The following is a 24,476-nucleotide window of genomic DNA, read 5'->3' on the forward strand; positions in this document are numbered from 1 at the left end:
TTGACCATGTGGTCAATTTCCTGTTCACCATTCAGTATTTTCCAAGTAATTGTTGTCACTGAAATGCCAACATCAAACTGCAACACCGCATGATCTTTCTCAATCAATTGCAGGCTAACATCCAACAGTGAACATTGATTCTCTCTAATCAAACTCTCATTCAGACTCAATGGCTGAAGACTAGCCACATGCTTGAAACTCAGAGTACTAAGGAGTTTGAATCAAACTGTTTTGATCCATACATGTAACTCCCAATAAACCTGTTGAGTGCCCTTCTTTCATTTGTCTATTCACTTATATATATATATATCGTTTAACGTCCGCTTTCCATGCTAGCATGGGTTGGAATATATATATATATATATATATATATATATAAAGTGGTACTCCAGCATGGTCACAGTCAAATGATTGAAACAAGTAAAAGATAAAAGATGCATACATAACAAGCATCATTATCCATAATGATATGCAATAACAGCTGGGTTGTGTTAGGAGAAATATAATGTCATTTAACACCAAAAGAATTTAATAAGCTTTCAAGAAAATGTGCAATAATTCTTTATTGGCATAGTGATTCTTGAAGCTCATCACATGCAGCTATAAAGAATAGTATGTAAAACTGGGTTGAAAACTTTTTGGGATGGAAAAAGATGAAGGCTATCCAAAAGCTCTCTCAACCCAATATTTACATGCTATTTTTATAGCTATATGTGATGAACTTCACAAACCGATATTCAAAAAAAAAATAATGTCATTTATAAAAGTGGAAAAAAAAAGAAGCTTACTTGTACAAAGCCAATGTCATCTTTGTTACAGAAGCTGAAGCTTCATGTATCTCTGGAGAGAATGTCTTTACATGACCCTTTAAGATTGAGTTATATATCCCATACAATGATTCGTCAGACGGGAAAGTCATATTAAAAGAAGTGAATAAAGACACAAATCGAGGGTCAGTTTCATTGCGTCCACCTCCAGCTTTACCCATAGCAGCAATATATCCAATATCTTTCATCTGTTTCCAGTTCAAATCTTTTCCTCTGTCATACACCCCTCCTTTTTCAAGGAGAAGCTTTAACAGAGCTATGGGTTGCTGTGTACCGTAGGTATCTACCTATAAAATAGTAAAACAGATGTAAAATAAATTGTTTATTAATGCTTTAACAATGCTCTATCTTTTTCTAAACTACTGATATTTTAATTACAGAGAAAAATGCGAGCAAGAGAAATAACATTCTTAAGATTTTTAACCTGGAAAAGTACAGGGCAAGTTATTACATCTGCTAAAGTGCAGAACAAGAAAATTTTTTACTTAAAATATTGCAGCTAAGTATAAAATTTCAAATAAAATATTTAGATTTAGAAAATATTAGCTTTTATTAAAACTAAAAATTTTATTACAAGTTATTACTTCTATTTGTTATTACTTGTTACTTCTATTAAAAATCAAAAAATAACTCAAAATATATCTTTTTGCACTTTAAAAAAATTCATGTTTTTAATTATTTATTTATAATCAGAAATTTGAAAATAAGTTATAAAAAATATAGTAGTACATAATTAGTACAATAAATAGAATAAAACAAAAATTAGTTATATATAACAGTAAAATCTACCTATAACAACAAATTCACAGTAAAATTTGCTTGAGTTATTGCCTAAGTTATTGCCAAATCTTCACATTTTTAGTCTTGACCCAATGCCTATTTTTTTACATAATGAATTTGCCTACCATATATATTCTATTTTGCATAAAACTTTAGCTATATTAGTACTTCTGGCTCTCATTTTTTAAGTATTCTTGTGTGTTAATATTTTAACAAAATGCTGAGTGGTTGGCATTAGGAAGGGCATCCAGCTGTAGAATCTCTGCCAAATTAGATTGGAGCCTGGTGTTGCCATCCGGTTTCACCAGTCCTCAGTCAAATCGTCCAACCCATGCTAGCATGGAAAGCGGACGTTAAACGATGATGATGATGATGATGATGATGGTACCTTTTTTAATTATAATGTTACTTTGTAAATTAAAATCAAATAATTTTTAATATTCAAATTTTATCCTTAGCTGCAATACTTTAAGTAAAAGTCTTCTTGTTCTGTATTTTACCAGATGTAATAACTTGTCCTGAACTTTTCCAAGTGTAATAGCCCTGTTCTTTTCCAGGTTTATATTCTTAAGAATATTATTTCTCTTGCTTGCATCTTTCCATGTAATCCATGTTTTTTACCAGGCTATACTATTATGCTAATTAATAATGTGTCAAATGTGTCAATTAGTGGTGTCGTTGACAATTTTTTTCTTACGATGCCAGTGACATATATTAAAAGTCCCTTTATAGAACTATATTCATAAAAAAGTATAGAACTATATTATCACCCTCAAATTTCAGAAACAAACACTCGTAACTTTTTTCTTTTAAAACTTTATTGCATGAGATTGATACCATGAAATTCCTTGAATTGAGCTCTATCATTTAAACTTAATTAAAATATGGTTTGTTTTTAAATTTAAAAAGTTAATTATACTTAAATGCAATTTTTTGCCTTATATTTTTTCATGATATTTTACCTCACAACTTTTTTGATACAGATTTTTGGTGTATGGGACCAAAATTGTAAAATTCCTCATGCTTTCTTCTATCATTGAAGCTAAGATAAATATATTTTGCTTTTAAAATAAAAAAGTTATTTAGATCTAAACTTGATTGGAAGCATTACTTACTCCCCTATAATGTTGCTACAAATTTTGATGTAAACTTTTTTCTACTGGACTAAATCTCAATTTTTTTAATGCCAAAATGTAGCTAGGGAACTGCTTCCTTCAAAAATGTTAACAGTTTTCAATTTGGTTAAGAACTAAATTAGTGACAAGCTCTGAAAAATGTTACATATGAGTAAATTACAGCCTTAAGAATATTATTCAACTACTACTGTGGGTAAATGATTATAAATCTTTTCCATCATATTCTACTAGCATATTTGTGTCATCAAAAATGCCAACAGTTTTATTAGTGATAGAAAATGGCACATCAACACAAAGGAACGGTCAATGATAAATGGTAGCAATTGAGCAAATATATGTACATACACAGAACTAATTCACAGTTGTGACATCTCATTTGAAAATATCTTCATCTACAAAATACATGAATATAAAACAACCACTTTTCAATGCTCACATGGATCAGACATTTTGTACAGCTGGATGCCCTTCCTGTTGCCAACCCTCACCTGTTTCCATGCAAGGTAATATTTCACCATATCCACACATGATTACCTGGAAAACTGGAAACAAAGAGCACCTCTTGCATGACAGTGACACTTGCTTACAAAAATTATCTGATGTCAAGGTGAGGAGACAGTAAAACACATACACACACACACAGAGGTCTAGTCTGACCTGGAGTAGTAGCACCTGTCAGGGTCCCAGCTATAGGTCAATTAGCATATTGGGACTTGCCTACTTGTGCATGTGAAGGCTTAATCCAATGGATCCAATTTTCACATGCATAGGTAGACAAACCTTCATGGCTCAACAGAGGGAAGGCAATTGCAGCAACACATTGTGAAATACAGAGAGCAATATGAGGCATGTAAAACATTTTGGTCATCTACTGCATATGTCTCCATCCCTAATTATCTTGACCTGATCTTGCCACTGGATTGAAGATGGTCATGGTTGAAAAAGTAAGGTTGACAGTGCACAACTCTTCACTGTAAACAAAGTCATTGCATAAGTCATCAGTCATCCTCAACAATGACTAGATGGTCCTTGTCACTCCAACACATGAACACAAATACATGCTAAGTACACCTGGACATCTATCACATCTGTATTGCCACTATATGTCTTATGTAACTATTACATGCATTAACATAAGTAGAAACCTAAAATAAAGTTCAAATTCAAAATTGAAAACTAGAGAACATCTTACTTGTGGCATGTTCATATCATCAATGAAAATCAAGAGTCGTTTGCCTGGAGGAGGGCCATATGTATCCTTAGTCCGTTTTTCCACATTTGCTTCCAGGTTCCTTTGTACATCAAGGGATGTGGTGCGACTAGAGAAGTTCATATTTAGCAACAACTGAAAAAAGATACGAATGAAAGATAGTTTGCAAACACCCTATATCATCTTTTACAACCACTACCTTCAAGACCATGGGGAGGCCTATATACTGTTGCTTGACCTACTACAGATAGCAGCCAAAGTGTGCTTAAATCATACTTTGCTCTTAAAAAAGAAATTAAGGCCACATTGGAAATAGAATAAATATGTAAAAAGATAGGATGGAATGTTAGTCAAGGCTTAAATTTTGTACATGAACAAACAACCACAACAACTAGCTTCCCTCTCTCTCCATCCCAAAAACTTTCTGTTAATAATAATTATTATTATTATTACTACTACAACTACTACGATGGCAAGCCTGGCACACCAAACATAATGCTTAGGATCATTTCGTCTGCCTTTATGTTCTGAGTTCAAATTCTGCTGAGGTCCACTTTGTCTTTCATCCTTTCAGGGTTAATAAAATAAGTACCAATTGAGGACTGGGGTCGATGTAATCGACTTAACCTCACCCTTGAACTTGCTGGCCTTGTGCCAAAATTTGAAACCATTACTACTACTACCACTACTCATTCAAGACAGCAAGTTAGCAAAATCGTTGTTAGCATGCCACACAAAATGCTTAGTGGCATTTCCTCTGGGTTTATGTTCTGAGTTCAAATTCTTTTAAGGTCAATTTTGCCTTTCATCCTTTCAGGGTTAATAAAATAAGTGCTGGTAAGCACTTCAGGGATGTAATTAACTAGCTGCCTCCCACAAAGCACAAGTGGGAGTTACATTAGAGTACTGCTCTGGGACAGTGGCCAACATACCAACATCCAAAGATGCATCCTCAAAAAAAGATTACCTAATTGACAAAGATTTACTCACCAACACTGCACAGTTACTAGTTCACAAACATTCTTTTTTTTTTTTTTGTATATGTCTCTTCTTCCACAACTATAATGGATTTTAATCCTTTGAACTAACAAGCTGCTTATCACTTCCCCTTCTTTTCTCCTACACATCACAAATGCCACATTTAAACACCTCTCATAATCTGACTCCTCAGAACTTCACTTTTCTAGAACCTATCTCCAACTAACATTTTCCTGCAAGTATGAAGCTACAAAATTCCAGTCTGAATATCAACTGTATTTTTTCTTATTTGTGTGGGAGGGTCTGCATAGGTAGAAGATACTCCTCCTCCTCCTCCTCATCATCATCATCATCATCGTCATCATCATCATCATCATCACCACCATCATCATCCCCCTCTTCCTCTTTTCCCTAAGCAATAGAAAAATATAGTATATTACTTGTACTTATCTTACAACTCCAGAAGAATGAATAGTAACATTTGAACTCACAACAAAAAAGTAATGAAACTAACTACTGAATTGCATTTAACCTGATGCTTTACATATTCTAGTATCTGTTGATAGGGATAATAATAATATGACAATGCAAATAGCAGTAGTGATAATGGTAGCCATCATCAGTATTTGTCTTTGCCAAAATTCTCATGAAGATGAAGAGAATTATGATCAAGCCTTTCTGTTTGGTGCTACTAGCCATCACCATCATCACAATTTTACATCCAGGTTTCCCCCCACCTTATCCCTGTGCTCACAGCATCTTGCCATCTATAGCAGTCCTTCGTTAACTGGCACACACAACAACAAAGAAAGTCATCAATCCTTATTGTTGTATCTATCATACTTTAATGTTAACAAAAACGTTAATAATGATGAGGAGGAGGAGGACATTTGAAAAACATCTGTTACTCACGTGGGTGTCAGTATCTAGGGACCTCAGAAAGTTTGATATGCTTGCAGTTTTTGATGTACCTGTCTCTCCAACAAGAACTACTGGTTGTTTGATATCCACCATCAGCTGAAGCAACCAAGTACAGCGGACAGTATCAACAGTAGGCACCAATATTTCCCTAAATTTTACCATTGGGTTATGAATGTACTGGGGTACTTTCTTGGACCAAGGGATCCAATTTCGTTTCTCAGGATCAAAGAAAAATTCATATAAAGTGCTGTCTGACTCTGGGATTTCCCCTGCAAAGATTAACAGTGACATTTTAGACAAGTCATTGTTCAGAAAAGTGAAATTTGAAGAGCTCAAAAATATAGTCAGAACTTACTGACAAAGAATTCTTCATCTCTCTTTACATTCCTGAACATCTTATATTATGAAAGAGAAGTAGATTTTTATCTGTCTGTCTGTCACAACATCTATTAGAGGGAGGGAAAGAAGGGGAGAAAATGTTTTTGTTGAGAAAGAAATACTGTGTGTGTGTGTTTGTGTGAAAGATAGATAGATAGGTAGTGTTGTCACCATAGTAACTAATAAGCTTTGATTAAAAACACGGGAATTTTAAATGCAAGTCTGTCAGCACAACATAATACAGTTTCAAAAAAAAGACTTTCATTATATAACAATGTAGGTAGTTGTTCTTTTTTTTATTGTTTGTGTGTGTGTCTGTGTGTTTCTGTATGTCTTTTAACATAGAGACAATGCAATGTGTGGCAACACAGCTTCAAAAAAGAGAAAATGACTTGCACTATGTAACACTATAGCTAGTTAATCTTTCAGTCATTTGTGTGTGTGCAACTGTGTGTTTCTATATGACTTTCAACATAGAAACAATGCAACACATACTTTAAGAAAAGATTTTCACTATAAAGACAAGTTGCCATTGTTGTTGTTGTTAATGTTAAGAGAGAGAGAAAGAGAAAATGTGTGTGTATGAAAGATAGATAGCTAGATAGATAGATAGATAGATAGATAGATAGATAGATAGATAGATAGATTGTTATCATCATAGTACAAACAAAACTTTCACTATATAACAGTCTATTATCAAAAGAAGGTATGTGCATGATTAAGAAATATTTTTACTAGTAGTATTGTGACACATAAAGACCTAGATTCAATAAATAGTTACCAATTAAAACATGCCATTATTTTACTTCTACTACAGCTTCTTCAATGGTTCCTTACCATTTAAATTACTTGCTGAATGCTATTCATAATTATTGAATGGGTTGGGAATGGCTATCTTTCTGAATTTCTCTCTAAAACCCTATGCTTAATATTAACAAATTATTCTTTCCCAGAACTGCATATCCCTGAAACTATTTCCTTGTCTATTTGTTTCTGCAACTACTACTTAGCAAACATTAAACTAATATCAAATCTAACATCCTTATGCAGTTTTCCCATTTTCACAGCTAATGCAGTTCTTATCTCTTCCTGAAATTACAAAATATTTTTTTTAAAATCCTCTTACCTGCTGATGCCAAATCACCTGATGAAGAACATGGTAAAGAAGCAACACCTTTTACAAAATCATCAAACCTTGATCTGTGATCATCAACAATGCAAGCACCAATTGACCAATACAATGCTAACAAAAATTGAGCTTCCAAAACATCAGTATTAAGTATTTCCTCAGTTGTGAGAGCATCAAGCATTTTTGTTAATTGTTTGACCTATAAAAAGATAAGTCATAAAGTCAGCAACTCAATGATTTTTTGAAGTCATAATTTTTTGAAGGTGTGGCGGTGTGGTAAGAAATTTGCTTCCCAACCACATGGTTCCAGGTTCAGTCCCACTGCATGGTATCTTGGGGGGGAGGGGTAAGTGTCTTCTACTATAACCTCAGGCCAACCAAAGCCTTGTGAGTGGATTTGGTAGATGTAAACTGAGAGAAGTCTATCAAATATATATATATATATATATATTTATGTGTATGTGTCTTTGTGTCTGTGTTTGTCCAGCCACTATCACACTTGACAACTGATGTTGGTGTGTGTACATCCCTGCAAACTAGTGGTTCAGCAAAAGAGACTGATAGATTAAGTACTAGGCTTACAAAGAATAAGTCTTGGGGTCAATTTCTTCAACTAAAAAACCCTTTAAGGTGGTGCTCCAGTATGGCCACAGTCAAATGACTGAATAAGTAAAAGAAGAAAAAGAAGAAAAAAACAAAAGAATACTTATGATAACATGGTGCACTGCCTTAGGTGGATGTTTTCTATATTTTGTAACTGATCAAACATGTAACAGTTGATATGACATCATTGGCATTTAAGCAAAGATATTTACTTCCTCTGTGGTTGCTACATTGAGCTATCAGAATATATTATCAGGAAGTATAACTCATAGCAGCAAATGAAGTGTTACATTCAAATCTTTCATAATTAAAACTTTCATATTCCAGGTTTTATGTAATAATTGCTTTGAACTTAACACTCAAGGAAGATGTATTGATTGCCTCACAACAAATGAATTACAGTGGTTCAAAGTTCAGATCTAAGATTAATTGGTCACTACACTGAAGTTTTCAATAAAATACTTTGGGTTTTTACGTAAAATTTGCTTTGCTGCAAATGAGGAGTCAATTTCAGGAAAACTGAACGATACATTTTAGTGCCATTCTAAGATCAAATCCTACAATAAACTGACCATTATTAATGTAGAGAAAGGACTTTTACCAACAGAATGTAAATAGATGTAATAAAAATTGCTTAAATGGGGGGGGGGGTTCTTAATAAATACAAAAGTTTAAGTTCATTATGATCAGCAATAGAATGTATTTAGATCGAATGGATTGTAACAAAATGATATTAAAGAATATTTTGCTGTCTATCATTGGAATATGAACACTACATTTACATCAATTTTGAAAACAAACAGTTACAAATTGGTACTCTTCATCATCATCATCATCATCATCATCGTTTAACGTCCACTTTCCATGCTAGCATGGGTTGGACAATTTGACTGAGGACTGGTGAAACTGGATGGCAACACCAGGCTCCAGTCTAATTTGGCAGAGTTTCTACAGCTGGATGCCCTTCCTAACGCCAACCACTCAGAGAGTGTAGTGGGTGCTTTTACGTGTCACCCGCACGAAAACGGCCACGCTCGAAATGGTGTCTTTTATGTGCCACCCGCACAAGCCAGTCCAGGGGCACTGGCAACGATCTCGCTCGAAAATCCTATGGGAGCCAGTCAGGCGGTACTGGCAACGGCCACGCTCAAAATGGTGCATCTCATGTGCCACCCACACAAGAACCAGTCCAGGGGCACTGGCAACGATCTTACTTGGCTTGCCGGGTCTTCTCACGCACAGCACATTTCTCATCCTGCATTCAAGTTCAACCCATTTTCATTAAATAAGACAATACTTAATATCCATCACTATCCATCCATAAAATACCAATCTTTTGTTTAGTAACTAAAAAGTTGAAGTGATTTACTTAAATTTCATACAAAAGCTCAACTCTTCTTAACAGCAATTAATACAATGAAAAATAGCTATTGATTTTCAACTAGATAGATAAATTGAAGCAAGTAGAATAGCTAGCTTAAGGATACAACACAATTCTACAAGATTTAATTTTATATCTTTTACAGATTTAAATTCAAAACTTTGAAGCACCAAACTTAAGACACTTTTTAAGTATCTGGCCTAATTCACTAATTCATAAACCATTTAAAATATAGTGGTTTCTTACAAGTAGGTATGAGGAGAATTTCACTGGAAAAGGGATATTGAATCTACAGTATATTACTGCTACTAGAAGGCAGTAGTCAATTTTGGTAGGATAATGGAAAATCAAACAAGATATGACCTAACTAGTCTGGCTCACTGCTGACAGTGGAACACAATGATAAGCTATGTAAACAGAAAAAGAAAAAGAAATTTTACCATATTAAGATTTGTCTGAGGAAGGATAGTTTTCAGTTTTTCCACAGGTTTTCCACTTGATAGTCCTTCAATGACTAGCTCAATACAAGTACCAACATATTTTCCATAAAGCTGCCTGAACTCATCTCTCATGAACTTATTGGTCTGAGCATTCAGCCATCTATCCCAAAAGGGTTGATAGCCTAAGTTTTTCGGGTCAACATAAACCATTCCACAGCGAGAAACAGTAGCTGGGGAAGCATACTGTAAGTCAAATACCTATAATAACAGGGAAATCAGAAATAGAAAGGGTATATAGCACAAGTAAATATTAGTAGTTCAACATATAGAGATAAGATCTTCATAATCTTTCAAATCACATCAACACATTGCACATTGTATCCTATAATTTAAGTATCACTCGTATCACTGTTTCTCTGCATTGACAAAACAAGGTACATTTATACATACATATATCATACACACACCACACACACCACACACACACAATTTTTTAAATAGCAGATGCTTTAGCAGGTGAAGTTGATGAAGGTATCAATGGTTTGTGTCCCTATAATGAAATAAAGAATACTTTGCTACAAATACATATTGATTTCTAACTTAGGTACAAGGACAAAAATTATGTGCTGGGAGCAGTTGATCCAGTTAACCCAGTACTTGACTGGTACTTGTTCTATTAAACCTCGGAAGGAGGAAAAGCAAAGTCAGCCAAAATAGAATTTGAATTCAGGGTGTGAAGATATACAACTAAATACTGCAAAGCATTTGGTTCATGACACAACCAATTCTACCAAGCAATCACTCTCTGACTGTAGTTACATATCTAAAGTAGTTAAAGCTTAGAGCTATTAAATTCAGTAACTGCTTTCAATTATTCCAATGGACTTTATCAGCAACAACAAAGTATATAAAACACAACCAAACATCACACACAGCATTACTATGTCACACAGAGGATTTAAAAAATTACTAATAACCCTTCCACAATGTTTTCAGCACATATAGCAGACACTAAAAGAAAAAAAGAACGAACTAGTTAAATTACATTCATTACAGAGGGATGTAATGTATTGTTTGGATAATACCAGTCCTGCTTTGGTTCTCAATTTCTTATAGCATACAATAGACTAAAAAAAATATATAAATTGCACACTGCCTGGTTACATTCATAAATCAGAAAATACACAAAACAAGACTATCTAGATATGTGAGAGGTATAAATGTTTTCATTGCAAAATCCAATCTACGCAATCCCTGTTATTGCATACTGAATTATTCCCAAATATCCAGACACACCAACAACAATCCCAGAGAACTATTATTTCACCAGCTTAAAAACAATGTTTCATCCATCTAATCCTTAGTAACACAACAAAAAATTACACACCCAAATATATGCACCATTAATATCCTAATTCCAGTTGCTGAGTTAGCATGTTGTTGTTGTTGTTGGCACTCCGTCGCTTACGACGTCGAGAGTTCCAGTTGATCCAATCAACGGAACAGCCTGCTCGTGAAATTAACGTGCAAGTGGCTGAGCACTCCACAGACACATGTACTCTTAATGTAGTTCTCGGAGAGATTCAGCGTGACACAGTATGACAAGGCTGGCCCTTTGAAATACAGGTACAACAGAAACAGGAAGTAAGAATGAGAGAAAGTTGTGGTGGAAGAGAACAGCAGGGTTCGTCACCATCCCCTGCCGGAGCCTCGTGGAGCTTTTAGATGTTTTCGCTCAATAAACACTTACAACGCCCAGTCTGGGGATCGAAACCGCAATCCTATGACCGCGAGTTCGCTGCCCTAACCACTGGGCCATTGTGCCTCCACTTGAGTTAGTATGTACACACGCTGAAATAAGCACTAAAGTAAAACAACCATCACACTTTGGTCATGTCCACATTGTTCATCATGACTATGACTACCACTAGGGCCTACATAATTATGAACCAGCAAGGAAACCTCAACATGGCTGTTCAACTTGCTAAAAATAGCAACCCCTTGAGTTACACTCAACTTTAAAAAATACATATTTCAAGGACACACTGCATAATGTAATACTAGATAAAGTCTGCCTGAAAAAAGAGGATATGGTCATGACTGGAATGCTTTTGTTCACAGGTCTGTTCAATTAAATCTGATCTAGGGCAAAACAAAAACAAGAAAAAGAACTTGTACCTGTATACAAAGCATTAGACAACTAATGATTTACCAGTATCGACACACACATACACAGAAACATTGGAGGATAGACAGGACTCTTTAGTTAGACCAGGGACTACCTGTCTACAGTTGGTTATACAATAAAATTCAACCATTTCACACAGTAAAGTAATTGGGGATAGGAAGACCATTCAGCTATAAAAATGGGATTAACGTACGTGCACGTACGTCTGTTTGAGCGGAATTCGAACGTAAGTGCGTCCGTTCGGCCTCCCTCTGCACGTACGTCCGTTCGAGCGGAATTCGAACGTACGTGCATCCATTCGGCCTTCCTCTGCACGTATGTCCTACTGCAGATAGCTTTTATAATGTTGAAAGCATGATGAAATGCACTAAATCTATGCTGCAAAGTATTTGGTGATAAGAAGATCATCCAGTCATAAAAACCATGTCAAAAATAATATGTCATACACAACATCGGTGTGTTGGTTGTGTGTGGGGGGAAGTTTCTGTTGCAGTGTATACCATATGTAAAGGTTCATGATGAATGATGAGACACACTGAAATTTGTTCAATCCATATCAGAATGGAAAAATTTATGAATAGATGAATGAATGATGATGATAATGATGGTAGAGGTGGTGGTGGTGACATCAACAATGATGCTGATGCCACTGATGACCACAATGATAATACAAAGTGTTAGAACATACTTCAAAAAGGAGTGCACATTGTTTCTGTAGACGTATACGTTCTCCATTAGCCAGAGTAAGCAAACGGTTGTCATCCATTACAGAGTTCATATTTTCAACCCACAATGCATCAACATCTCCATCAAACAAAATGTATTTTCGTTCTTTTTTTTCTGAAACTTTATTGATGTCTCTGAAAATATTTGACAGCAATCCATCGGTCCAATCGCGTGTGCTGGTGTCCAAAATACCATATAAATCAATAACACTGCGATCCTTGGGGTTTATTACAAAAAGTTTTGTAGGCAAGCCAAGTCTGTAATCGTTAAAGAAGAAAGGTGTTAAACAACAACAAGTATGATCACCATTCATTAACTTTAATTACATTTAATTCCATTTTTTAGTTTCCAGTACTAATTTCTTTTCACATTGTTCTGAAGTGAAGTTGCTGCAGACAAAAAGCTCTAGTCAATTAACCCTTTTGATACTAATCTGCATGAGATCACCCCAAATTTTATGACATAAACTTACTGTTTTAAAGTGGTCTCAATTATATATAGTCTTCCATCAAAATTTTATGCTAATTTTTTCCAGACCTCAGCTTAATAATTAGAAAGTTATTTTACTAAATTCTTCATTATTTTGGAAATTAATTTAAACCAAGGCAGCATATGTTAACGGAAATATGGTAACAAAAGGGTTAAATCAGCCTTAGTATATTACTGGTACTCATCAACTAGAGAGTTAAAGTCAATTTTGACAGGATTTAACCTCATAATAATGAGATATTTTGATGCACACACACACACACACACATGTAAATGTATGTGTGTGTGTGTTTGTGTGTGTATGTGTGTGTGTGTGTGTGTTTGTGTGTATGTGTGTGTGTGTATATATATGAGATGGCAATTTTGAGAAGGACCAAGAGAGCAATGGTGAGAGAAATGTGTGGTGTGAAGCTGTTTGATAAGAAGAGGATTGAGGACTTGATGGAGATATTGGGGTTGAAGGAATCGATGGAATGGCTGGCAAGGGTGAATGGAGTGTGGTGGTATAGGCATGTATTGAGGAAGGATGAGGAGCATGTTCTGAGGAGGGTGCTTGAGTTTGAGGTAAATGGACCGTGAAAGCGAGGTAGACCGAGGAAAATGTGGAGGGGGAGAGATTGGGAGGGTTAGCTTGAGAAGGGAGGATAGATCCGGCCACCCCCATTAACAGGAACAAAACCTGGATTTAAAACACTGGATAATGATGATGATGATATATAAACACTCACACACACAAGTAAAAGAACAAATAAACAGTATATTAGGTTTAAACTCTGGAAAAATAAAAAGGAAAAGTCTTTTACATTTTGAGCATATGTCTCTCTGCAGAAAGAAAAGTTGAGGAGAGAAAAAAAAGGGGTGGGAGAAAAGAACAATGTGTCTCAATTAGATGGTTACTGCATGTGTACATGTGTGTCTTGACACTGCATGATTGTGTGTGTGTGTGTGTGTGTGTGTGTGTGTTTATTTTCAGCTTCTGGCTTGCAAATCCACTTACAAAGCCTTGGTTGACCTGAGGCTATAGTAGAAGGCATGAGGCACGCAGTAGGACTAAACCTGAAACCATATAGTTGGGAAGCAAGCTTCTTAACCATGCAGCCATGCCTGTGCTTTCACGTTCATATATACACAGGTTTGTGTGTGTGTGCATATAATCCTGCAGATGTGTATGTATATTAGGGTTTGGCTCACAGCTGTAAGGTTGTGAGTTCCATTCCTGGTGGCACATTGCATCCTTGAGCAAAACATATTATTTGATGTTACTCCAGTCCACTTGGCTGGCGAAAATGAGTAGTACCTGTATTTCAAAGGGTCAGCCTTGCCACATTCTGTATCATGGCAATCTGAATTTCCCTGAGAACTATATTATGGGTACACATGTTAGGGGAATGCTCAGTCACTTGCACATTAATTTCATGAGCAGGCTGTTCTATTAATCAGATCAACTGGAACTCATGCTGTTGTAAAGAGCATAGTGCCAGTTTTTTTGTGTTTTTTACATATATTGGTATAAGATATACACATTAGCAAAAGAAAATTAATGCTAACCAGTATAACAAATAAAAATGTCTAGCATTTATTCAATCTGTGTTGTGTAGATACCCCTTTATTACTTTTGAAATTGAAAATGCAGTGAAGCAATGATTAGACTATTGGAAGCCTTTAACAAATGTTGCTGTTATTCCCAAAATGTATGATATAAAAAATAAAAATATATATATAAAAAAAAATGAGACTACTAATTAAAGTATATCATGAAAATGTTAATAGATACAACTTCTGGCTGTACTCCATTAGTGCTATTAACAACAAATCTCATAAACATGTTTCTCTCAACAATCATCAGTTAAACATGCTTTTTTTTTTTCAAGCAAATTCTGCTCTTGTTTTAGTTAAATATTATTTATAACAAAACAAAGAAACTCCACTTGTTTGAAAGGTAGAGCACACCAATTCATAATACACTTGTAAACATTGCCCTTCTTGGAAGGAGGAAACAATATCTGGATAGCCTGATATTTCAGTTTTTCTCTCACAGGAGAATGGACAAAATATGATTCTGCAGAACTGAGTGTTGTTCAGAATTCTGTTGCACTTTTGCATAAGGTGATCTTTTCTATAACTATACAACAACACTTAACTCAATATGATTAACTGTGTATGTACAGCTATGTTACATGGCAGTGAAACATGGGCTTTGACTATAGAGGACTTGCAAAGGCTCAAAAGAAATTAAGCTAGCATGCTCCACTTGATGGGTAATGTCAGTGTGCATGCGCAACAAAGTGTAAATGATTCAAGAAGAAAACAGAGTATAAGAGATGTCAGATGTTGTATGCAAGAGAGAAGACTGTGCTGGTTTGGTCATGAGATTCATATGACTAAGGACAGCTGCATAAAGAAGGGCCAAGCTCTAATTGTGGAGGGTACTTGTGGAAGAGGTAAACCCATGAAGGCATGGAACAAAGTGGTGAGAAAGTATCTTTGGACACCGGGCCTCACTGAAGAAATAACAAGGGACTAGGAGATGTAGCAATTTGCTGTACTTTATAAGACAAGTGAAGCTGAGAAAAATCACTGCCTTCCACACATACAGGTTTGTCCTTTCAAGTGCCAGTGCCACTTAAAAAGCATTTGTACCAGTGCTGCATTAATGTACCCATGCCATTGCTGCATAAATGTACCCATGCACATAAAAAGCACCCAGCACACTCTGCTAAGTAGATGGCATTTAGAAGGGCGTCCAGTCATAGAAACCATGCCACAACAGAGAGCTGGAGTCTGGGCAGCTCCACGTCAAACCATCCAACCCATGGAGAGTGAATGTTAAATGATAATGATGATGTTGATGATTATGAGATGAATTCCCAAGAAGAACTTGATGGGATGACATTGTAAAATTAACTAAAGATGAAAGACTTATTGATATGTAAACAACTTCCTTAATCTTCACATCGATGTCAACCACCAAAATAGACATGATTTCCAAATTTTCTGTTAGAATCAGAAAACATGAAAATTAAAATGGTTCAAGATATAGATGTGTATGCACATATGTTGCACACACAAGCAGTAACCTTTTTCGACTGTCTCATTGGTTTATTTCTTATAGTTAATGAATTGATTATTTGTTCTTTAAATGAAAAAAATAGCTACGGTAAAGTTCCCACATCAACACTCTCCAATCTCAACCATCTCCTTTTCCCTTTTACCCTCCAATATTTCTGTCAAAATAATAGAATAAACCAACCTTGTTTGTGCATTAACCAATGCTTTGATAACAACAGATTTTCCACCACCAGTTGGGCCTACAACCATTGTGGTATGCCGAGTCATCATAGTTTCATAAAGCTGAACAACTTTATCAACCTTTAAAGACAAGTATAAAAATATAGTAAAATAGTGATATCGCTAAATTTCTCTCCAGTGCAAACATCTACATATTTCAACTTTATCAAACTTTGCAAAAATAATGATTCACATTCGAAGCAGTATTTCAGTTTTAGGCATTTGTTAGTAGTTTTAGTATATGATTCAACAACTGCAGGTCACTCTTTCATCACTTTTCTATGATTTCAAAACCAGATTCTACTACAATAATGTATTTGTCTTAAAATTTTTGTTAATTAAATCAAAATTTTTCAATCCAGCTGAAACTATTTCTAACACTATGATATAAACTTCCAATTTTAAGTTGTTCATATTTAAATTAAAATTGTTACTCATAACTTTACATAAAAATACTTTTTAAGATATGTTCTAAGTTCATATGTAAAGTATTTCATTAAAAAAAAACTAGTCATGAATAGGTTAATGAATAGCTCATATAATACATACAATATTTTCCAACATACAAGTTAAATTTTTCAGATCAAAAATTCCGTGTGAAATGTAACAGGATTTGGAGAGATAGTGATGACATGTGAATGCTTACACTACATTTGCACTATAGACTATGTGACTTGTATGCTGGAAAATACAGTAACACTATAATGGGATTAATTTGAATTTTAGTGCAATATCATATTTTCAATGTATGAACATGTATATGAAACGGACGTGCGTGTGAGAGAGAGAGAGAGCCACTTACACATACATGAGAACACACACGTTCAACCACTCACTCTCTCTCTCACATACACATGCACACGTATATACAAAAAAGATGTAAGCATATGTATTGATGTATGTACACATACATGACAACACATCCCTTCACTCACTCTCTCTCTTTCTCTCTTTTTCTCTCTCTCTTTCACACACACATGTTCATTTCATATACATGTACATACATCTTTCACTTTAAAACAAAAATAAATAAATAAAAATTTTCATGGAAATTAACAAACTCCAGATGATGAAATCACATTCAGTTAAAAATATTTCTAAATTATTAAAATATTGTGTACGTCAAAAAGTTGACGTTTTTTTTTTCTTAGAGAGCACAAAGACTATGTGTGTGTATATGTCATAGACAGCAGACATGGGTTTGTGTTGATTGACACATCATGACATTCATTATATGTGCATGTATTCTGTATGTGTGTTGATGTCATGGAAGCCATGTTTTTTTCTGTCAAAGAAATAACAAACAAAAATTGTGTCTAATTGTTTAAATAGAGATCCAAATATCACAAAAATTTGTACTGCACTGCCAAAGGTAAGTATGAAAATAAATATGCAAAAGAAATTAAGATAAGATGTATTATTTCTGAGATATTTTGGGTGCACACAAACATCTCTAGAGTTTTAGTATTATTGAGATGAGAAAATACACTTTGCATTACAACATTTCTAATAACTACTAGATTTTCATCAATGCAATGCTTCTGTAATGTGAGGATGCTCTTCACCTGCTGGGGTATAATAATATAATTCTTCTCTGAAAGAACAGCTTCAACTGCACTGTTGAAATCAGGATAGCCAACACGAGGACAGTCCAAACTTGGGAACAAGTCAAAAATCAAACCCAAGAAAAGAGGAACATCTTCAAAAACAAATTTTGGCAAATTCATATCTCTGAGGGCTCTCATCAGAACAACATCCTGGAAGAAGAAACAATGAGACATCATAAAAGTTTCACATAAATCACAACAAATAACTTTAATAAACAGGAAACACTACAGAATCATATTTTAAATAAATTTTATTTATATTTTCAGTTTAACATTATATAATTTTGGTGAGAGAGAGCGAGAGAGAGAGGTGGAGGGAGACAGACAAACTAACAAAGACAGACAGACAGACAGGCAGGCAGGCAGGCAGACAGGCAGGCAGGTAGGCAGAGAGATAGACAGACAGAGACATAGATACACATGTAAATTTATGTTTTATCTACAGACAGGCTGTCTCAGTACTTCAGTTAATATGTTGCTAACAAATGTGCTGATATGCAAATAAGAACAGGCACTGCTTCTTATTTATCATATGCTAGTCTCTACTTTTGTCTGGGTGACAGATGAAGTAAGTACTCCTGCATGAGCTTGTAAATGACAAATTAGTTGCGCTATAACTCTTTTTTGTAAATTAATTCATTAGCTTAATGTCACTGCAGTTGTTCTTTCTAGAACAACTCCTCTGTGCTTTTATGATGACATTGAGGTTATACCAATAATTAGGAATGACGCTCCCTATATTACTTGAATGACTATGCAAGTAATGAATATGCATCCTATTTAGTCAGATATTTTCAGCGTCTCATCAACTCTTCCTGAAGATCCAGCAATTTGCACTGTCTCAATATCATTAATACTGTCCACTATATAGCTGTCAGTTTCTATAGTTGATCCCTTGGTTGGGTTAACTTGAAGCACCTTTCTATTTCCTAAACATTCTCCCCAAGCAGTCATCTTTCATGGTTATATTTCCATGCCTATTCTTCTCACTGCCAGTGACAACAAGTGCACCACTACCATTACATACAAACCTTTCTCAAGCAACATCTTGATTCCCACTGAAACACTATTTTCCAATCTGAAATACCTCAAAACTCTGAGACTCTCTTCACTGAATATTGGCAAACCTCTTACAATATGCTTCTCTTCACTCTACATATATCATGATGTGTCTAACTTCTCTTCAAGTTACCTCATATTGTTCTTTTCTCTCCCTTTTCTTCTAATTTTTCTATGCTTGTCTTTTAACCTTTATAGATCTAGCTACTGTGCCATTCCACTATAATACTACCTTCAGCCAGTCTGGAATTTTTCCACTGAGAGATCTGATCTGTAGCTCACAGCAAGTCGTTGCATAGAAACTTCCAGGTGTCTTATATATTATAGGTCTCTATCTTTCTTTGAACCGTTGCCTGACCAAGAGATCTCTTAGTTTCTAGAACTTCTTTTTTCTGGATTATTTTGTGCCTGTGTAGTTCTTATTCTGATGTTGCTGATCACCAGTATAGCTCAGTAATATATAATATACATTCTTCTTTGGCAAGAAGCTACTAGTCACAAACAGTAGTCTATCCCAGTTCCTGGTAAGTAGGAAGTCTCTCTGGCTTACATATTCACCTGATTGAAAGGCAATCAGATAATGGCTTGTTTCTTCTATCTAGTATTGCAAATAGTTTACATTTGCACCACAGAACTCCAAGAGCCTTCATTTTACCTTATTCCTCATACCATATCAATAGCCTTCATACACACTGAAATAGCTGCTAAGCATTACTCAACATATCCATGTAAGTCACCAGCCATTATAATATGGTTACTATTAATTATTATCAAGTTCATTTGCATGGGAATCTATTCTATTGTTTGATCAATGAAGCTATCTACTCATTGTATTATTGTGTAAGTGACTTTGTATTCAATAAACACTTGTATTCACATGTATACTAAATACACTTGTTACTCGTTTTTGATTTTTTATCATATGTTCTTCATTTCTGCATTCACAGTTAGTTAAACGTATTTAAATGTATCATATTTTCAATCTTGTATTAGTCTTCCAGAACATTAATTTATGTCAGGTACAATAAAATGGCTTATATAATTTTTAGAACTAATGTCAGTTCTGACAAAATTATGAAAGTAACTTACTTCAGGAAGATCAGAAGACTGTCGTTTCAGCTCACCAGCCATGACTAAAACCGATTTTAGAGCTCTCAACCCAAAATCATAATGATACTGCTTAGAGAGCTGTTCTTTGGCCAGTTTATACAGGACTGTCATTTTCTTAGCCAATATCTGAAAAGTAATAAAGTAACGGGTTTTATGTAATCACAGTAAAATATCACCATAAAGCTGCTAACTTTTAAGTCAACCCATTCACAGACTACCTCACAAGGTAAATAAAATAACACCCACTACACTCTTGGAGTGGTTGGCATTAAGAAGGGCATCCAGCTGTAGAAACTCTGCCAAATCAGATTGGAGCCTGGTGGAGTCATCCGGTTCATCAGTCCTCAGTCAAATCGTCCAACCCATGCTAGCATGGAAAGCGGACGTTAAATGATGATGATGATGATGATGAAACAGGTGCAAATCCTCTATCACTATGTTGATTTTTATGATTGGACCATTTCTAAACAGTTGTTTGACTATTCTAACACCATATGGCTTCTTTTTGGTCTGTTCATTATATATGTATTTGCTTTCGTTAGTGAAGCCAACCTCTTGAAATCAACCTAAGTTGAGAAGATGGAGCCATTTAACTTACTAGAAATAGAACTCAAAAATCCTTCAACTCACACTCTGCCATCTTAGAAAAGAAGGGCATATTACAAAAGTCATGTCAGAAAAACACAAAAATAAAGATGAATCAATGAGAGAATCTCTACACAGTTGCTCAATCTGGTAGGCACACTCATAATACCCTCCACCATTTTTAAGGAAAAGAAGAATATTTTAGATAATAAAGTTCACCAGATATACTATAACTGAAACAAAGACAAAATAAAAAAAAAACAAGACAATCGCTACTAAAATATCATCATATCTCTACTTGATCAAGGCTGACCAGGTGCTAAACAGTATTAACAACAACAAAAAAATGAACAGGTAAAGGACCACAACTGGCATGACTTTTATCATACTAACCTAGGACAGCAAGCTCTTGAGTTCCAAGGATTTGCTGTAAATTAAAATCAGTGAAATGGTGGCCCTTCATTGATATGACTTTTTCTAAAATAATTTATATGTAAATTAATTCCATTGCAGGTGGTATCACTACATGCAAAGGGCATCACTGATTTCTGCCCCATGTCTAAAGAATCAAAGTAAATGCATTGGTAGCAATGTTGTTGTTGTTGTTGTTGGCACTCCGTCGCTTACAACGTCAAGGGTTCCAGTTGATCCGATCAACGGAACAGCCTGCTCGTGAAATTAACGTGCATGTGGCTGAGCACTCCACAGACACATGTACCCTTAACGTAGTTCTTGGGGATATTCAGCGTGACACAGTGTGACAAGGCTGACCCTTTGAATTACAGGTACAACAGAAAGAGTGAGAGAAAGTTGTGGTGAAAGAGTACAGCAGGGTTCGCCACCATCCCCTGCCGGAGCCTCGTGGAGCTTTAGGTGTTTTCGCTCAATAAACACTCACATCGCCCGGTCTGGGAATCGAAACCGTGATCCTATGACCGCGAGTCCGCTGCCCTAACCACTGGGCCATTGCGCCTCCACATTGGTAGCAATAATCCAACAACAACCAGCAGCAGCAATTCACACTGATACTCAGTCAATTCAATATAACCAATTTCTGGTATACTTACCTTAGCCATTAGAAATCCTTCAGAGAAAAGCATAATCTCACATATTTGCTGCAGATCAGGAACAATAACAACAACAGGACGAAATAATGCCTTCACTGATTCAGGAAGTTCAGTACGTCCAGCATATCCAGGGTTCATAGTGATGAAAATGCCAACTCTGGGATCAAGGCTAATTTCTTGTCCTTCAAACTGAAAAGAAAGAAAAAATTGCAATGCAATATCTTTACTTTGTACAACCCAATTACTGTAAAGTGCCATTGTGTACTGGAGCCTATTCAAGTTTTTGTCATATCAAATATGCAAATATTTCAAACATATATTTTGAGATAAGAAAATTAACCAGCAGAATTCTGTTTTAAGATTCCATATAACCCCTCGTAACATTTTTATTTTTTGGAATTTTCAGAAAATTTTTGCAAATTTGTGTTCTACACAAGAATTCATACAATTATCTGGGGGGGAAAAAATTTTTTCTAATTTTTTAAACACACCACCACCACCATTATAAATCCTAAAATTTCCACTCTTTTTAAATTTCTTTTTTAAAATCAGAATTTAAAATATGGACAGGTGTAGATATGGCTGTGTGGTAAGAAGCTTGCTTCCCGACTGCATGGTTCTGGGTTCAGTCCCACTGCATGGTACCTTGGGCAAGTGTCTTCTACTATAGCCTCAGGCTGACCAAAGCCTTGTGAGTGGATTTGGTAGACAGTAACTGAAAGACGCCCATCGTATATATACATATATATATATATAAACACACACACACACATATATATATGTATATATCTATGTGTGTGTGTGTCTTTGTGTCTGAGTTTGTACCCCCATCACTGTTTAACAACCAGTGCTGGTGTGTTTTTCATCCCTGTAACTTAGCAGTTTGGCAAAAGAGACTGATAAAATAAGTACTAGGCTTCAAAAAAATAAATCCTGGGGTTGACTTGTTTGACTAAAACCTTTCAAGATAGCGCTCCAGCATGGCCACAGTCAAATGACTGAAACAAGTAAAAAGAAGTCCAAATTTTTGGCTTAATTCCCAGTATTGGACCACTTTTGGGTGCATCATCATTCCATTAAATGTGTTTATGGGAAGAAATATATTGAAAGACATCAATACATGTCAGAGTGACAAAGAAACAAGGAAGGTATCTGGTAGTCGTAAGATGTGCTGAAAATATTAGCTAAATCACCCTTAAATCACACAAATTTTTTTTTTTTATATATAATTGTATGAACTCCACTGTGTAGAACATGAATTTGCAAAAGTTTTCTGACAGTTCAAAAAAATAAATAAAAAGTTATTAGGGGTTACATTGGCTACTTAAACCAGAATTCCATCAATCAACTTTTTCTTGAACCTTTACTGATTCAGGTGTAAATAAGTTTGATAGTATGTACGAATGCTTGAATTAAAATGGTTAGCAATTTACATGAGTGTGTGCTATAACAGCAGTGAAGTAGCTGGTTATCATAGTACTTGTCAGATAGTTGCTGGCTGCTAGATACTTTCTTGCTGCTGTTGCTCCTATCATGTTGAAGTATCAATGGTGGCAGAAATGTTAGCGCCAGGCGAAATGCTAAGCGGCTTTTCGTCTGCCATTACATTCTGAGTTCAAATTTCGCCGAGGTCAACTTTGCCTTTCATCCTTTCGGGGTCGATAAATTAAGTACCAGTTCTGCACTGGGGTCGATGTAATCGACTTAATCCCTTTGTCTGTCCTTGTTTGTCCCCTCTATGTTTAGCCCCTTGTGGGCAATAAAGAAATAAGAAACAGTTTAAGGCTTTCAGCAAAAACTGAGAGCTAAAGAAAGTATGATGTATTTTGGTAAAAATTTAGGTTGCAACAAACAATTGACCTCTCACTATCATTTATCAAGTGTGGGGAAGAGGGCTGGTTGATTACATTAGCCCCAGTGTTTAACTGGTACTTATTTCATCAACCTCAAAAAGATGAAAGGCAAAGTTGACCTCAGCAGAATTTAAACTCAGAATGTAAAAACAAACAAAATGTTGCTAAGCTTTCTGCCTCTCATGCCAACTCATTGTTTAATGCTAATAATAATAATGGTTTCTTATTCAGGCACAAAGCTACCAATCATAAGCGGAGGGAGCTAATCAATTAAATCAACCCCTGTACTTGCCTGGTGCTTTATCAGCCCCAGAGGCATGAAAGTCTTAGCTGACTTCAGCAAGATTTGAACCAAGAATGTAAAGTGCCAGAATAAATACTGCAAGGCATGTTCTTATAGATTCTGTCAATCCACCACCATTTATGACAACATACTGCCAATGCCAACACCAATGCTAACAATGATAATCACATTTACAACTGCCACAATTTTTATTATGCTACACATTATTCACTGGATTAGAGCTAAGCTCTAATCCAGTGAAGTGCATGGCCTGTTTGTTGATTAGCCCTAGGTCAGTCCTGATTCAACAAACATATGTTTAAAGGCATTCAGTAAAAAAAACATACTATCTTTGTTTCTTCAAACATTTAGGACTTCATTATCTAAGGTGTTCTTTCTTTTTCAAGATGGTGATAGGTGTAATTTAGGGGAGATTAG

General features: G+C 35.3%; 1 protein-coding gene across 2 annotated transcripts in view; it reads right to left on the reverse strand.

The window, feature by feature from the left end:
* The window catches only part of LOC106876022 (dynein axonemal heavy chain 10), a 183,667-nt gene that overhangs the window by 92,621 nt on the left and 66,570 nt on the right, over nt 1-24,476 (reverse strand). For both annotated transcript variants that reach the window (XM_014924396.3, XM_052968399.2), the window contains exons 34-43: nt 21,903-22,091; nt 20,230-20,376; nt 18,040-18,231; nt 16,437-16,555; nt 12,660-12,954; nt 9,784-10,041; nt 7,357-7,558; nt 5,844-6,121; nt 3,936-4,088; nt 789-1,114 (exon numbers count right to left, since the gene is read on the reverse strand). In XM_014924396.3, the coding sequence (XP_014779882.2) occupies nt 789-1,114; nt 3,936-4,088; nt 5,844-6,121; nt 7,357-7,558; nt 9,784-10,041; nt 12,660-12,954; nt 16,437-16,555; nt 18,040-18,231; nt 20,230-20,376; nt 21,903-22,091 (2,159 nt within the window). The remainder of the gene's footprint in view (nt 1-788; nt 1,115-3,935; nt 4,089-5,843; nt 6,122-7,356; nt 7,559-9,783; nt 10,042-12,659; nt 12,955-16,436; nt 16,556-18,039; nt 18,232-20,229; nt 20,377-21,902; nt 22,092-24,476) is intronic.

Source organism: Octopus bimaculoides, chromosome 1 (genome assembly GCF_046866305.1).
Source record: "Octopus bimaculoides isolate indiv1 chromosome 1, ASM4686630v1, whole genome shotgun sequence".
NCBI lineage: Eukaryota > Metazoa > Mollusca > Cephalopoda > Octopoda > Octopodidae > Octopus > Octopus bimaculoides.